This window comes from Tyto alba, unplaced genomic scaffold, assembly GCF_018691265.1.
Source record: "Tyto alba isolate M040663 unplaced genomic scaffold, T.alba_DEE_v4.0 Super-Scaffold_11, whole genome shotgun sequence".
Lineage (NCBI taxonomy): Eukaryota > Metazoa > Chordata > Aves > Strigiformes > Tytonidae > Tyto > Tyto alba.
Genome location: NW_024881273.1, coordinates 4,580,626 through 4,595,963, shown reverse-complemented (window position 1 = coordinate 4,595,963; position 15,338 = coordinate 4,580,626). Strand labels below are relative to the sequence as shown.

Genomic DNA, 15,338 nt, shown 5'->3' with positions numbered 1-15,338 from the left:
ATGCTCTGCCTGTCTCACTACAATATTGCACAGAAAAACATGAGAGAAAATTATGTGCTTTGCTTACCATTTTTCCATGAGACTAGAAAGCATAGGAGAGCAAAGTGGAAATATATTTCATTAAAACACAAAGCTAGCAGCATTGCTTCAGCATCCAAGTGGCAAAATTGGCTATTCTTACCCAAATGTCACTTATCCCATCTGTACAATACCTCTTCCCATTGCGTGTAAGTGGCTTGAGCTAATGGGTCTCTGCTAAACCGAGCGCTGGGAGGTTTTCCTTCATGGCTGCAGACTGAGCCTCAAACCACTGGCAAAATGAAGTTCCCTCAGTGGCAACCGCGTTCCGAGTGCCGATTTTGGCGGGCTGGTCTGTAACGCTCACGCTGCCTTTCCAGGCTCCTCCACCCCACGACTCGTGGGAGCGAGAGCATCCGGATGGACCTTCCCTCCCTGCCCTCCTCTCTGCCCCGCCTGACGTTTGCTCCCTGCCGGGTCCCTCGCTGCCGGCGGGGCCAGAAAGCAAGGAGCAGCTTCCTCTCTCCTAACTCTGATCATCCCAGCCTCTTCACAGCTGTTTTGCAAGGATGAAGGTCAAGGATCAAGCCCAGCCCCGTATTAATAAACATTTCCCAACGCTCTGTAAGGCTGCCCTGAAAGCTGAGGATTTGTTTTGCAGCTTTTTTGCGAGCTCTGTTTCTATTTTTAATGGGAAGGTACTACCCAAGGACTGGCTGAAACAGCTCCAAAATAATCTCCAGCAGAGCTAATCTCCAGTCCACCTACCTTCTTAATGTCCTTGTTATTCATAGGGTCATCAGTCATCTTGTGGAAGAGCAGCTCAATAATTTCTTTCAGCTCATAATTGTATCCTTTCCTTTTGCAGACGATCACCACTTTATCAAATAAAAACAAATACCTGCCCAAAGCAAGCAAACAAACAAGCAACCCAGTCAAGCATGTCATTGAAGTCCCCATTCAAGGGGAAGTATTTGGAAAACTCTGCAGAGCTTCCCAGCCAGCGCAGCTCAATGCTCTAACCGTGCCGCAATTTCACGCTGATGGTGGTTTCTGTCAGTGCAACCCTACGCGATAACTGAATAAATGAGCACAAGGGGAATTGTCAAATGAAGGCACATTTAGTTTGGGAAAACTTGCGCGCCGTTGCTCACTCACCTGTCCTGCTTGGTGTGGTTGACTATGGAGCGGACCTTCAGCTCGCCGTCGATCTTCGGCCTCCCGAACTCCTCCAGCTTCACTTGCTGCAGAAAGCAAATTAGGGCTGAGATCCACAGCCAGGGCTGGGACGAATGAGTTGGAGAGGTGGAAACCCAAACCTTCCCGGATCGCACGGAGTGCTTGGGGTATCCCCACCAGCCCAGCCTCGAGCTGCTGAAGCTCCTGGGAACAGCATCGCCCTCGCCGAGGGGAGCCTGTGCACCAGCATGGCCCTGGAATGGGACCACAGGACATCCCTGGAGCTCCAGCACGGGCAGCCCAGGGCAAGACTCAGCAGTCAAAGCATTTTTGCAAGGTTTGGGATCCAGAAAGCAAAATCCCTGCAAAATAAGCTATATTCCAGCCCTTTCTACAAAACCAGAACCAAGGCTCTCGTAGTTTTGATTCCCATCCTGAACCAAGACTGAAGATTTTGGGGAGGCTGGAACCCAACCCAAGGGTTTGGTCGGTTTGAGCTCAAAAGCCCTTGCAAACACTGCTTGGTGTAGCACAGCCGCCAAGCCACGGGAATCAATCCCCTTGCACAGTTCTAACAGGGAAAAAAATATTGTAAAGCATCACTGCTGGTCAGAAATATAAATATTTCACACAGCTGCATGTATAGCCTGTAATTATTTCATCGCTGTGCCGTGTGGGCTCTGTATACATAACACCAATCGCTCCACAATGTCCTGCCCAGTGTAATGAAAGGAAACCCCCAGCAGAACGTGCGTGGGGTTGATCTGCAGACAGGAGTGATTGCTTTGCTCACATCTCATCTCCCGCATGTCAAACCTGCTCTCTGGCTGCTGCAAGGAGAAGTGGCTGCTTTGTGTCCCCATTTACATTCCTGTTTTTACAGAGCATGATGTCTGATCGTTCACACAGATCAGGATATCATGACTCCTTCAACCAAAACCCATGAGCCGCAATGGCCCATATCCCATCAGAGAATTTTCACAGGTTTCTCTTGAATTAAGGATTTTGTCTCTGTCTGTTAAATAACCATCAATTAAAAGTTCATTGTTTTCGAATGAAGTCAAGGGTTAAAGCCCCCTCAAACCCAGGACCCCTCCGGGAAGCCCTGGGGGTGGGCAGCCCGCAGCATCTCCCTCCATCAGCCCTTTTGAAGCATCTCAGGTGTCAGCCCCCAAATTGCATTACCCCAGCGTAAAGCGTGACGGTGGAGCAGCTGCACCCGCAGCTGACCAGCCCTCCCCTCCCACCCCCTGGCAAATATGGGCAAAAGCTTGTTAGCTTGAAGCTCTGCCACTGATTATTAAATTAATGAGCTTCTTTGGGGCTAAAGTGAGTGATGGGTTGCACAGGGTGGGCTGCCGCATAGTAATGGAACCAAGTGCTTGATGCTTCTGGAGTTTGGAGGATGAGATTCTCTTTAAAATACCTGGTTGAGATTTGGGGATTTGGTGCATTATTACACATGCCCTTCTCCTCCAAACAGGCCTTGGGACACTTTCAAGAGCAAGAACATTCAGTTAACCTCTGTCCACTTAACAGCAAAAGAAAACACACTTTAAATAACAGACAGACACTTGATTTGGGGAATTCTTGCCCCCCCCCACTAATAACATGAGGACAAGTTGGAGAAACATTTTCACTGTAACACCACTGACAAAAGCCACCCTCCATCACAGCTAAATCTGCTTTGTACTGTCAGCAAAAACACTGCCCATGATCAGGGAGTGTCCAAACATGCAGGGATCTTTCTTGGGTAGCACATCAGAATCAGTAGTAGCTGCACAGAAAAAGCAAGTATGTTAATAATAATCAAATTAAAGCAGGGAGTGAGAGGATTCTCCAACTTACCAGATTTTCTATAGAGCTCTGAAATTCACTTATTTTCTTTAAAGTTTCTTTATCCCTCTTTACTTCATTTATGTACATGGCCAAGTCCTTAAAAGAAAAGCAAATACTGATTTTTATTTTCCAGATGAAACTAGGACCTTAACCAAGCAGAAGACACATGACCCCAGCTCCCCAAAGCCACGCTCCCCTCTGCCCTCGGGAGTCAGACCAGGATTGAAGCAGCAGCAGCCCGGGACACTGTGAGCACAGGCTTTTTGTGCCTGCACGGCTGAACCAGGCAGGCGCTGCAATTTTTATAATTTCCCAGAAGAGGGCAATGCATGAATCCAGTGCAGCACAGCAAACCTGACCCATGGCTTCTACCTGGCAAGAGCCCGGGCGAGCAGCCAGGCATCCCCTCCCTTCACGCTTGCCCCAGCAGCATCCTTCCCTCCCAGCTTTCATCACCGTAATTCCCTTCATCCCCCCCCCGATGCAAAAGCTGCGAGCCAGTCTCTGCTGTCAAGACATCCACGTCTGTAAAATAACTGCTTTGGGCACCTGGCTGCACGTTAGCTGTGAACAGCATTTGACCTGGCTCTGCCCCAGGTGCTTCCCGCTGACCTCCCTGGGCGCTCCCTATCGCACCCGAGCTGGGGGGAGCCTGGGATGCTCACGCTCTGTGCCCCCCCCGGGACACCCCACGACAGCACCCCCATCTCCAACACCTCTGGGCCTCCATCTCCCACCACACAAAGACTACACTGTAAATTAAGGAGACGCTCAACGGAGCTTGTTTTGCCCTGAAAAATTCCTTGCTGACCCAAATTTTGACCATCAAAGAGAAAGAACCCTATCCCTTCCACTAAAACAACTTCTTACACCCTTTGGAGCGTATTTTCTGTGCCTGTTTGCTTCTTATCTTCTCCCTGCCTCCTTGTCCTCAACAATAGCTCTTGTCAACTTGGATTAAATCTGAACAGGAGATTTTTTAAGACATCCCCTCCGGGTCAGACCTTCCTCAGCTTCCCAACATAAGAAGGGTTAATCGCAGATGATAATCCCAAATCTACGTGGCAATACTTATAACATCACAAAATACCCCACCGGGCTGGTGGCAGGGATGGTTATGAAGAATGACAAAACCAGAAGCCTTATGAGGCAGCATCCTCCATCACACTTGAGCTTTTGTTCCCTCCTGCTGAACAGGCCATCTCCTATGCCAACGGGAAACATCCTGCAAACGGGTGCAAATCCTGCCCCTGCTTTGTGCAAACAGCTACCTATGCAAAATAAAAGGGAGGTGAATCCCTTTGGGAAATGTAGCTCTGGCTATAGATATTCACCCTCCCTGCACGGCTCTCGCCCCAGACCAGCAGCAGCCTCCTGCCGCACAGCAGACAGAGAGGCTGAATTTGCAATGAAAAACATTACTTGTAAGTTAAGCCTTGGTTTACAGATCAATTAAAACCAAACCGCACGGCTTCCTATGCCCCTGCGGAGCCCTGAACTCCACCTGTGCTCTCCTGATGATGGGGTGATGAAAGAGAAACCTCGCTGATGGCTGTGGGCAGCTTCCTGCAGAAAATGCTGAGTCTGCAGTGCAGCCGGAGCACATATACATTTATTTATTAGCAGCAGTATTGGTGAGTGCCATATTATAAGGTATAAGCAGGGTTTAACAACTGCCACCAGGTTTAGTGTTCGTTTGAGGCCGTGGCCATTTGTTGTGCAGCAGCACGGTGCGAATGCAACGTCCTTCAAACAACCTTAACTTTAAAGTGACCTACATATTGGCTCTGGATCGCCCAGCGTGCAGGGATAACGGCTGAAAAGGTCACCCAACTTATGTAAGTGCTGGGAAACACAGTGTTGTTACAAAAGCTGGAGCTCAGAGGTAGAAAACAGAGTGACCTGAGAACACGGGAGCAAGCCCAGGGATGAATCCTGCAATGCTCTCTAGTGAGAAAACCTGGCTTTAATGACCATCCTCAAGTCAGATTCTGCTGACAATGATCGTGCAGTGCAAGCGTGTGGGGAGGGGGGCATATCCAAGTCAGAAAACATTTGGATTGTTTTATTTTTTGTTGATGATGGTTTTCCCAAGATCTCCAGGATTTCAGCTGAAAGCTCAAAAAAACTTTAAACAAAGCAAAATTTTGACATCAGAGGTCTTCATTCATGGAAAAAGCATTTTCTCCTTAATGAAAAAAAAAAACCCAATGTTAGATAAAAGGATTCCCAACCAGCGCCTGGATAAAAGTGCGTAGACAATGCTCCACACAGACATGGGCACGGGCTCCCATATCTGCAATACTCCTCGACTTGCTGATACGCCTGGAGTTCCTCCAGATCCCTCCTAGCAAAAACACTGGCATGGCCTCTCTATACACAACAGTAATTAGTGAAAAGTCATAACTTGTCAACAAATACCAGCTTCCCCAGCTGCTTAAGGAGGAAGATAACAGCGATGACTACAGATCTGCTGGGAAGTCATCGCATCAAATAGCAATCGATATACACACCGTGTCCAAAAGGAGATGCTGCCTTCCCTCGGGCTCTTGGATGGATTTTCCAGCTAAGTTTTTGTCGCACAGAAGCAGAGGGGTCCTGTGCTCTGTTGCACCCCCAGCCCAGCACAGCCCCACCACCACTCTCGCCCTCCCGTACCTGCATCGCCTCCAGAGCCTCCTTCAGCTGCTGCTTCTCTGGTCTGTCTGAGGAATGGCTGAGCAGCTCCTGAAAAAAGAATAAAATAAATGAAGATCTGACCCACGGGCAATGACTGCCTGCTGCCGGGGCGGTGGCAGCGATGCCAGGGCAGGCGGCTGCGGCCACGGGGCGGGAAACACGCCAAGCGGCTGGTGCTCGAGAGATCTGTTACATGGAGTTGACGGGAGGAATTTCACACATAATCAGATTATATGCAAGCTTATTTTATATTCATTAACTGCCTCTCGTGGCTAACAAGTGCAGAATTACCCTAGGTCACTGTACTTTAAGAGACAGCACAAATATTACGTCGTGTTAAGTAGCTCTAGTAATTATTTCATTTGAAGGGGATAAAAAAAAACAAACCCTCACTCTGCATTTGGCAGCGATTCACTCTCTACTGTAAGAGCTGTAAGATGCTACAGCGAGGATGGCAGCTGGAGAGAAGTGCCAATGCCGAAACACTTACTTTTAACAGGAGATGGTATTTCAAAACTCTTTGCATTGGAACCACCAGAAGATCTTGCAATTTAAATTTCCCATCCTGAACCTTTAGTGTGCATTCCTATTAAAGAAATCCATAAATCAGGAGTGAAGCAGCTGGGAGAAAACAATGGCTCCCTCCCCCCCCAAAAAAGCCTCCGAAGTCCCGTGGCTGTTAGTTTTGCTTCTGTAAAGTCAGTTCTGCTGACGAACAGCTCGTGGTCCCTACAAGCACCCAGCCGGTGCCAGGGCCCCCACCACAGAGGTTATCGAGGAATGAAACACAGCGGCTGGACCCTGAAATACAGACATTCTAATGCAACTGAGCTACTCCAGCTTAATGAGATGCTGCTCATTAGCGGAGCACACGAATGCTCTCAGACCTCGGGAAATGTCAAATGGAACGCATTAGTTTAACTCACCTCTTCGATGGTTTGAACTAATGCATTTTATTTGCGAGGGGCTGGGAGCAAGCACGCAGGCAGTTGCTGTGGCTTCGCTGATAAGCATTAAGTCATTAAGATGAGCTGATGTGATCACAGGAAGTTTTGCAACTGTTACCTTTGCCCAGACCCATTTAGATACCTGACTCCCCTGTGCTGGCTGAGACCCCCTGTGTGCCCCCCCAGGGAGATGAACGGAGCTGCCGGGAGGGAGGGAGAGGAAGGAAAAGCATGGGAGCAACTGGATGCCAGTGGCTTGATGCAAGATCGGAGGAACACGTTTCAAAAAATTATTAAATGCAGTTTTATCCCTGAATTGGGTTGCTATTTTTACTCGGAAAATCAAAGAGCATTTGCTGAAAACGAGGTAACGTGTACAGACAGCCCAGCAAATTCAGATTAGCGTCAAGACCAAAGCAGGAATTAAAGCTGGGTAAAAACAGCAGCTCGAACAATGCATCCCTTCTGGGGCTCCTTTGATTTACTTAATATCTGGATCCGTCCCTATGTACACTAAGCCTTTACACTGGGGAAGGGCAGGGGAGTAATCCGGGCGCTCGCCTGGGGATTTGGGTTCACCCCTGACCGTCCCTGATGCTGCGTGTGACCTTGGAAAGCTATGGGGCTCCTGGCCCAGGGATGCTCGGTGCCTTTGGCTCTCCCCACGTAACTCGAAGAGGAGTTTGTCCACTGCCAGCCCCACTCAAATAAATTCACTCGGCTTGTTTTAATTTGGATAAACTCAGGGGAGGAAGGACAGAGAGTGTGTCTTGCAGGGAGACGAAGTGGCAAGCAGGGGATCAGGACAAGATGACCCCCAGCTCTGCTCCACGGGGCAGCCCAGACTCACCCCCACATCCCTCCTCTCTCTTGCTAAATCAGTCAGTCCCAACACACCCTTCTCAGCTCCAGCAATTCCTTCCAAAACCCGTGACAAGGAGGGGTGGGCAGCTCTCGGCCCCGGTGCCCCCCACCCGCTCACCTCCACCTTCTGCCTGACGTCCTCCCTGTTGGCGAGGAGGTGGTTGAGGGTGTTCTGGGCGTACTCCATGTGGCTGCAGTACTTGCCATAAATCAGCAGCCTGTAGAGGGGGAAATCACAAATTTAATCGGAAACACTTGCTGGCAGTTATAACCTGTTATAGAAGATATATATACTTATACACAGTGAAAGGACAAGGCAAACAGCTATTCCCCCATATAACTGCTTAGCAAAGTATTAACACTCTTTTATGGCGTGGCTTTTAAACATTTAAATCTTTTGAAGTTTCCAGAGCTGGAGCCTGAGGGGACGATTCAGCTCACGATGAGCAGAAGGGGCCGAGTGGCCAGAGGAGCCCGTTTTTGGAGGTAGGATGGCTCATCCCTCTGCTCCCGAGTGTGATATATTTAACCACTGCTTCCCAAGAGCTGTGCTTTCAGAGCACCAGGATAATAAAGGGAAACCCTGCTCCACCTTTCCTAGAGCAGGTTACAAAGTGGCTCTACACGAGGTACCTGCATCGCGGGGACAACAGCCCAAATATGAAAGGAATCAGCAAAGGGCTGGGGCCCCATCCCTGCCCAAGCCACTGGTCACCCCTGGCACTTGGCTCTGACCCCAGCGAGGGTCTGTGGGTTAACTAAAACACGAGGAGAGGGCGAGCGCTGAACCCCTGAAATCCAACCCTGCGGCTCCTCAGCTGTAAATTGGCTTTTTCTCACGACTACACCATCGCCATAACCCGCCTTGATGTCTCGACAGGCGCCGTGCCGCCCCGACAGCCACACGCTGGTTTTCCAGCTGTGCCATATTAGCACCAGGGCTCGTGAAAGCAGAGAAGGGATGCGCTTCAAGACCAAACGACAACAAAACCCCATTTCCTGAGAGTGTTTCCGAACACAGCTCGCTTGAGCCCATGTATTCATCTCCCAAAAAGCTTTCATTTCCTGAGTCGCAGCTGCTCACCGCCCAAAAAACAACTGCCACCACCGTAGCTGATGTGTGCCCCTCTCTCTGAGGGTTTGTGGATATTTCACCAAGTAAGGAAGAAGGCCAGAAACTCTTCATTCTTGAGGCATGCCCATAACGGACATGAGTGATGATAATTTGCACCTCATCAGAGAATGTGAGGGTTCAAATCCCCTTAAAACCCAAGGACCCATTTTAGAAAGCTTGTTGGTCTTTGCTGGATGGGCCACAGGGACTTAGAGATCAAGAAACTGGGCAATTTGAGAAAAGAAGGTTGTCACAGCCTTTGGAAACACAATGAAGCTCTGTATGGACACCCTAGGCTATAAATTTAAACACCTGACACAAACAGAGCAGTTTTGCTGTGGATTCCCCCTTTTTCCTCCACTTCACTCATTAATCCTGCATGACAGGTTTGGGTTTCCCCCCCTTTCCTTGCCGTTAACTGCACTGCTGCTGATAAGACACATATTCCATCACATGCTGAAACTCATCTGTTATTTCAGAGCCTCCTCTCTCGACGGAGACGATCTGGGAGCACCTGACCCGGTGTCGCTCCGTAAACGTGGGACTCTCAGACCACGGCGGGGAACTGAATAGAGAGATTTATGGGAGCTGCAGTCTCTGGCGAAGCAGCAGCCAATACAGATTATTCTTCTGCCTTTTCTCCTTGACAACCTCTGAACATGCACAATAATATCTACCTTGCCAGCACCTAGAGAGTTTCAAAGAGGCTTCGGGAGCATAAATTCAAACCTCTGGCTTTCAGAGAAAGAGATTTACAAACTATTGCCTTCCAAAAAAACCCAACCTGCAAAGCAGAGGAGCAATACATCATTTTGCTGGGACATCTCTGAGGATGTGTAGGGAAGCAAGAGCTATTCGTCATGGATACATTTGATGAAAGAAGGTCTTATATACAGGGACCAAGCAGGGACTCTAGAGGTCCACATTCCCTTCTTGGTGGGGCAACACTGTGTCCCCAGGCAAGCTCATTTTCTCCTGCACCCACATTTCCTTGCTGTAAAATGCAATATCATCTTCCCTGATGTAGAAAAGGACCCTGCACATTTACATCAGGCTGCTCCAAACTCTTCATCCCCAAAAGCCCAGTTTTGGAGTCTTCTCCAAGCCAAAACTCCCGGCTAGTAGCAGTCTCCCACAACACTGAGGTGCCAAGACCCCCACGGGCTGAACACAGCTTCGGATCTGCCATCAGCACCTTGCCAGCCGCTGGCCTGGCTCCTTCACTCACCCTCAGGAAGGCTTTTACGTCCCTTAAAAAGTTACTTGCAAATTCCATTAGGAACTGGGTCAGTTTGTTCACCCACCTGCATGAAACTCATCATCTGCAAGGGCTTTGCTAAGCTCCCACCAGCAAATTAACAGAAGCAAACATTCATTTAAAGGCTGACAGCCCAAAAATAAGCCTCGTGCTCCCGCATGGCCACGCAGATCTCCCTGAGGAGCAATGTCACCTCTCCGAATCCTCCCGTGTCCCTTCCGTGCTCCTCGCGTGCACAGCTCTGTCCCAGAGGATCACTGCCCAGGGATGGCATCAGCATGCACAGAGCCAAGCCAGGAATTAGGAGATCAAAATCATCTAAGTGAGTTTTATGAGTATTTTTGAAGTCTTTGCATTCTTCTTTGGCAACTTTTTTTTATTTAATCCAGAAAAAATTCCCTTTCTAAAAAGAGGCACCGTGAATGATGGAATATCTGACCTTACGGTGTATTATTAATGCAGATGGTATTTCTGGAGTTATTGACTTCTGAATGGCATTTCTGTGTCTAGACACTGGTTTAATCACAGTGAAATAACACCCTGGCATGATTCCACAATGAATCAGGCCTTTGATTAGTATTAAGGATATTAAAGGCTTTTATTAATCTTGTCTTTGTGTTCTGGGGTACTCCTGCTTGCAGCTGCCAAAACACAGAATCTATTATGTTTGCAAAAGCAACTTTTACATTTATTCATCCTGCAATAGGTGTGGGACAACTGCAACGTCAAATATGCGATTTTTTAGAGTGAGCAATCACTTTGATCTAACCAGAGCGAAGTCTCCCCTGCAAAGAAGTCATCCTACCATATCACAGGCCCTCAAAGCCTTGCTGCTGCTTGCAGGAGAGGACTACACTAAACCCTTCAAGGCGAGTGAGGTTTTGCTCCATTCTGGTTCATCGTAACTGTAGCATTCCCATCTTTATCCCCTCTGATACAACCTTTTAAATGCATTGTATGGTCAGCCTGCAAAACAGCCAGTCTCATATGGGATGCTGGGAGCCCAGAAAAATTCAGATGCAGATACGAGCTTGCAGGAACAGGCAACCAGGGAAGCCACACTGGTTTAGCCAGGTCGGTCAGAAAGATGTCCCAGCCTCTGCCCATGGGTGACCTGACACGGCTGGATTTGGCTGATTAAGTGTTGGCACCGAGTGATGTTTCAGCTGCCTGACAGCATTTAGCTGTGGAGGATACAAAACCAGACTGCTGCAACAGGCAGTTCTGTTCAAAGCTTGGGGATGGGCCCCGCAAATATTAACCCATATCTGTTAAAACTGAAGCTGCCTGAAGACCGGGTTTCTTTTACCTCTCTTTGAATTCCAGGAAGACTTTTGCCAGGCTGCTTCCTCCAGACATCATAGAGACGTCGATGGCTCTCAGGAAATTGAAGTGCACTTTAATTAGGTCCTAAAATGAAGAAACAATCAATATTTTAAACACATCCAAAGCAAGTGGGCAAACAGAAGCTAAAGAAATGCACATTCACTACTTAATCAGGCAGTCATTTTCCCTTCTTTCTTTTCTCTTTTTAGCTCTTTTTCAAGTAAGTCATTCTAGTGAGATGCAGCCCTAAATGGCCAGGAGTGCAAGGGTGTAATTCCACCGTGAGGTTATACAGTGATAAATGCCCCAGGATTTCCACATGTATTAAAGTCCCTTTTGTAAGTCTGGAGGGAGCTGAGGAGATGGGCAGGCTCCGATCCAGACCCCACACAAGCCAGCGTAGAAATAAATCTTTTCACCATGGTGTGCCCAAACCATCTCTAAGTACAGCTAAAATACACATCCCCAGCCCTGGAACATCCTCCGTATAAAATTGTTTTCTTACGTGGAGTTCATATAATCCTCATCTCTACAAAATTGAGTGTTAAGGAATATCTCCTAAACCTGTTCAAGCTCCGCAGCACAGGAAGGACCGAATTTCTACAGGTGAATGAACAAATCTAACATGAAATCTGAAATCCTTCTCTTAAGCAGGAAGAAGGCTGAGCTGCCGTGAAAAGAACAAAGATTTAAGCCACAATGTCTACGCCATTACCTCCAAATTGATAAAAATAGCTTCCATGTCTTGGGGAGTCAGTACCAGCCTCAGTGGGTTCATATAGTTCTGCAAGAAGAAAATGGAAAAGGGATTGAAATACCAGAGAGGAGTGAACAAGGGTGGGTTTTTTTGTGCAAGGGGGATTATTTTTTTCCTGCTTCACCAGTTTCATTTACCTGGGCAGGAAGAAGCCGGGGTTTAATGAATTTAAGCACTTGCAAAGGCAGACGAACGACAATGCATTTGTCAAGACTGGGCTGTGCCAGAAGCCCCCATGGGTTCATCTTCCCCCGAGCTCCCCATGGCCCCCCGGGCACTTCCAGGTGTGGGGGGTGCCAGACCCGACCTGGGGGTGGGCACTGACCCCCTCCTGCTAAATCTACAGGAGGGAGATTTAAATGCGCACAGGTTCGTCACCTCACTGCAGCTGGGAAGAGCTCGGAAGCATCTTTTCAGGTCTCTGATTATCTCACTAGAATTTTGCCCTTGAAAAAGAGCCGATGATGAGATTACACTGGAAATGCCTTTCTGAACAAATACATATTAATAGAAATGTCTACATGACTTGTAACTACAAAAATACCCCTGATGCAATGCACCAAAGACAGGAACTTCTACCCATAACATACTATCAGAATCTACTAAACCTTCACAAGCTTTTTTTAATGGATAGCAAAGCAATAATTTAACTCTTCCTTTAGACTGAACCAGAAGGGCTGTGGCTATTTCCGAGGAACAAGGGTTATTTACATAAATGGCATGTACGTTGGGACATTTTAATGGAAAATAGGAAATGTTATTCCATTGTGCTGGTTTTGCTCACAGCTTCTGTGCAGGAACTTTCAGCAGAGAGAGGAAAATAATTGCAAAAGGGGAGGAAACAAAAGCATTAGGAAGACTAGAAATGGCAGCTTCATTTTCACTATTGTTCTTCATTCCTGCTGCTTTCCTTGAAGCAGAAACCACCTCCAGGCTCCAGCCGTATCCATGACTCCGCTGTCTTGCTGAGGTGCTCATTTTTATTTTTATTTAAAAGAAAGGCACAACAATAATTTACCAAAACCAATTAAAGGCCATTAATTTAAGCAGCAAAATGTTACTTTTAATCCAAGTAGTTTCAGTGACAAGTCAGTGCAGCTTCAGCACTTTTGAAAAACACCCAGAATAAAGAAATTATGCCGTAGCAATCAAAGTGATAAGATATCTGCAAACACGGCTCTTATCGGCGAGACTGGCCTGGCTGAGTGAGGAGCAGGAGCCTCTTACCCCAGGGTAGGGGGAACGCAGCATTTTCAGCCTATCTCCAATATGCAGTGATCAGAAAAAATATGCTGTTTGGCTCCTACAGTTACAGACTGCACATTTGTGCTTGTCAGTATGGATTTTCTGGATCCCCCTTCTCTCCAATTTTACATGTGAATGCATCAATCCTGTCTCATCACATCTGCCATCTCTCACAGCAAGAACTACTACAGCGAGATTAACGCAAGATCAAGTGATGATGTAGAAGGCAATGGTATAGGAAAGATAGCTCAGTTCTTACCTTTTCTATATCTTCAAGTGTTTTGTAGTATTTAGCCTCAGTTTCTTGGATTTCTAGCAAACAGCAATTTCTTTTGTCATCTTCTGTCATTCCCATTTTCTAGAAAAAGGAAAAATAACGCATGGTCAGATACTCTTAAGAGTAGTGCAGCATCCTGCTCGTGTGGAGCAGAGCTCCAGTTCAGCCTTTAGTGACAGCAAACTCAGAACAAGCACAGGTTTGGAAAGTTAGGGGAGTATTGTTACTGGTTTATGTTAGAAGAAACTATTTTTATCCCAAAAAATTAGGAAGGAACCATGGCTGTACTATTTAATATGTTTCAACATGGCAAGCATTACAGTGTTTGCATTTATTATAGCCACGTCACCAAAGACTACCAGCTAAAGAATAAATAAGAAATAAATGCTGGGTTTCCCCATTTTCTTTTGCTTAAGAAGAAACACAACAGAGCTTAAGTGACTTGTAAATACTATGCTAGACTTACACAGATCCCCTGCCACAGTTGCCAATTCTCATAATTTTAGGTCAAATCTGATCATACGTGCTTTTTTTAAAGCCCCAACTCCTGGAGTCACTTCTCTTGCTTTTACATCTGTAAAGCAGAGCTGAAAACATGTTGAGAGGTGCCACATTTGTCTGTGCGGTCTCTGAATTTGGGAGGTGATTCAGTGATAGGGTTTTAATGACCATGCACAGGAACAGACACCCTCTGTACACCCCCTTCTAACTCCCAGCTCAGACCTATCAGCTGGATGGAAACCAATATTTTAATCAATGTGTCTTACCTGCATATATCTAATCTGAAGCATGCAGAAATACAAGAAAGCAATTAGCATTACACACTTGCTGTTGCAACAAATCTTAAAAAAAAATCCAATATTTAAACAGATATGTGGGTGCTTGTATCAAAAAGAGAGTATTTTGCTCAAGGAAGAGGAGGAAAGGGAGACAGAGCCATTGACTCCATCACTGCCCAGTGGTGTCCAAGAAAACATAAAACATTGTGGAGGAGACAGTGAAAAATTGACAATTCCATTGACCCTAATCCTGCACTACTCAGCTGTTGGACACCTACACAGTGGGAGCTTTCCCCTGGTTTCCCCCATTTTTGCCATTTATGCAAGAAATTCCTACCAAAACCTTCCCAAGGGGCAGTTTCTGGGGCCAAATGGCTTCTGCAGCTGATGGCAACATGGTAAAAACACTGGTGGCCAACAAGCTGTGCTGACTTCAGCATTGCCACCGGTGTCCGTAAACAGCTCCAAGCGCTATGGCAGGATCACCGGGAACGTTCTGTGCCCAAAAACTTGATCCAGACGGGTTTTGGGCACGCAGGAAGCTCCTCAGGCTGCAGACCAGCCGTGAAGGGATGAAATGCCTCAATCACCATCATCGTGGTCTTGGTACCAGGTTCGGGATGGGTGAGAAATCACCATGTGGGCATCGCTGCCGCACAGCTCAACTCATCTGCTGGCATCCATAGGGTGAAGCCCTGCCTTCCCAGCACCTCATCCAGTACAGCCACGCACCCTGCTCCGGGGATTTAATTGATCAGTGAACTCATTCATTGATCTGGCTTTGTTATGGGGAGGTATGTACCACTGTCAGTGCTGCTTGCAGCCAGGCAACAGTCATTAGAGTCTGCAAAAAAGCCTGGGGGGTGGCAAATATCAGAGGGTGGGAGAAAATTTGGAAGGTCACGCTCTGGTGGAAAGGTCTCTTCCAGCTCTGCATCAGCAGAAGCCAGGGCAGCCCATCCCCTCGGCGTTGGGGTCACACGTAGCAGGGGGGTGGCTGTGAGCACCTCTGGGGAGATACAAGGGCCACCAGCACCTCCCTGGCTCATCCATGGA

General features: G+C 47.5%; 1 protein-coding gene across 6 annotated transcripts in view; it reads right to left on the bottom strand.

Annotated features, from left to right (window-relative positions):
- Positions 1–15,338, bottom strand: part of VAV2 (vav guanine nucleotide exchange factor 2) — a 148,878-nt gene that overhangs the window by 13,087 nt on the left and 120,453 nt on the right. For 2 of the 6 annotated variants that reach the window (XM_042786718.1, XM_042786722.1), the window contains exons 6-16: positions 14,271–14,285; positions 13,486–13,584; positions 11,940–12,008; positions 11,208–11,308; positions 7,645–7,744; positions 6,206–6,301; positions 5,695–5,763; positions 3,046–3,132; positions 1,177–1,262; positions 787–919; positions 68–82 (exon numbers count right to left, since the gene is read on the bottom strand). In XM_042786718.1, the coding sequence (XP_042642652.1) occupies positions 68–82; positions 787–919; positions 1,177–1,262; positions 3,046–3,132; positions 5,695–5,763; positions 6,206–6,301; positions 7,645–7,744; positions 11,208–11,308; positions 11,940–12,008; positions 13,486–13,584; positions 14,271–14,285 (870 nt within the window). The remainder of the gene's footprint in view (positions 1–67; positions 83–786; positions 920–1,176; positions 1,263–3,045; positions 3,133–5,694; positions 5,764–6,205; positions 6,302–7,644; positions 7,745–11,207; positions 11,309–11,939; positions 12,009–13,485; positions 13,585–14,270; positions 14,286–15,338) is intronic. The other 4 variants (XM_042786721.1, XM_042786723.1, XM_042786719.1 and 1 more) reach the window with 3 other exon arrangements.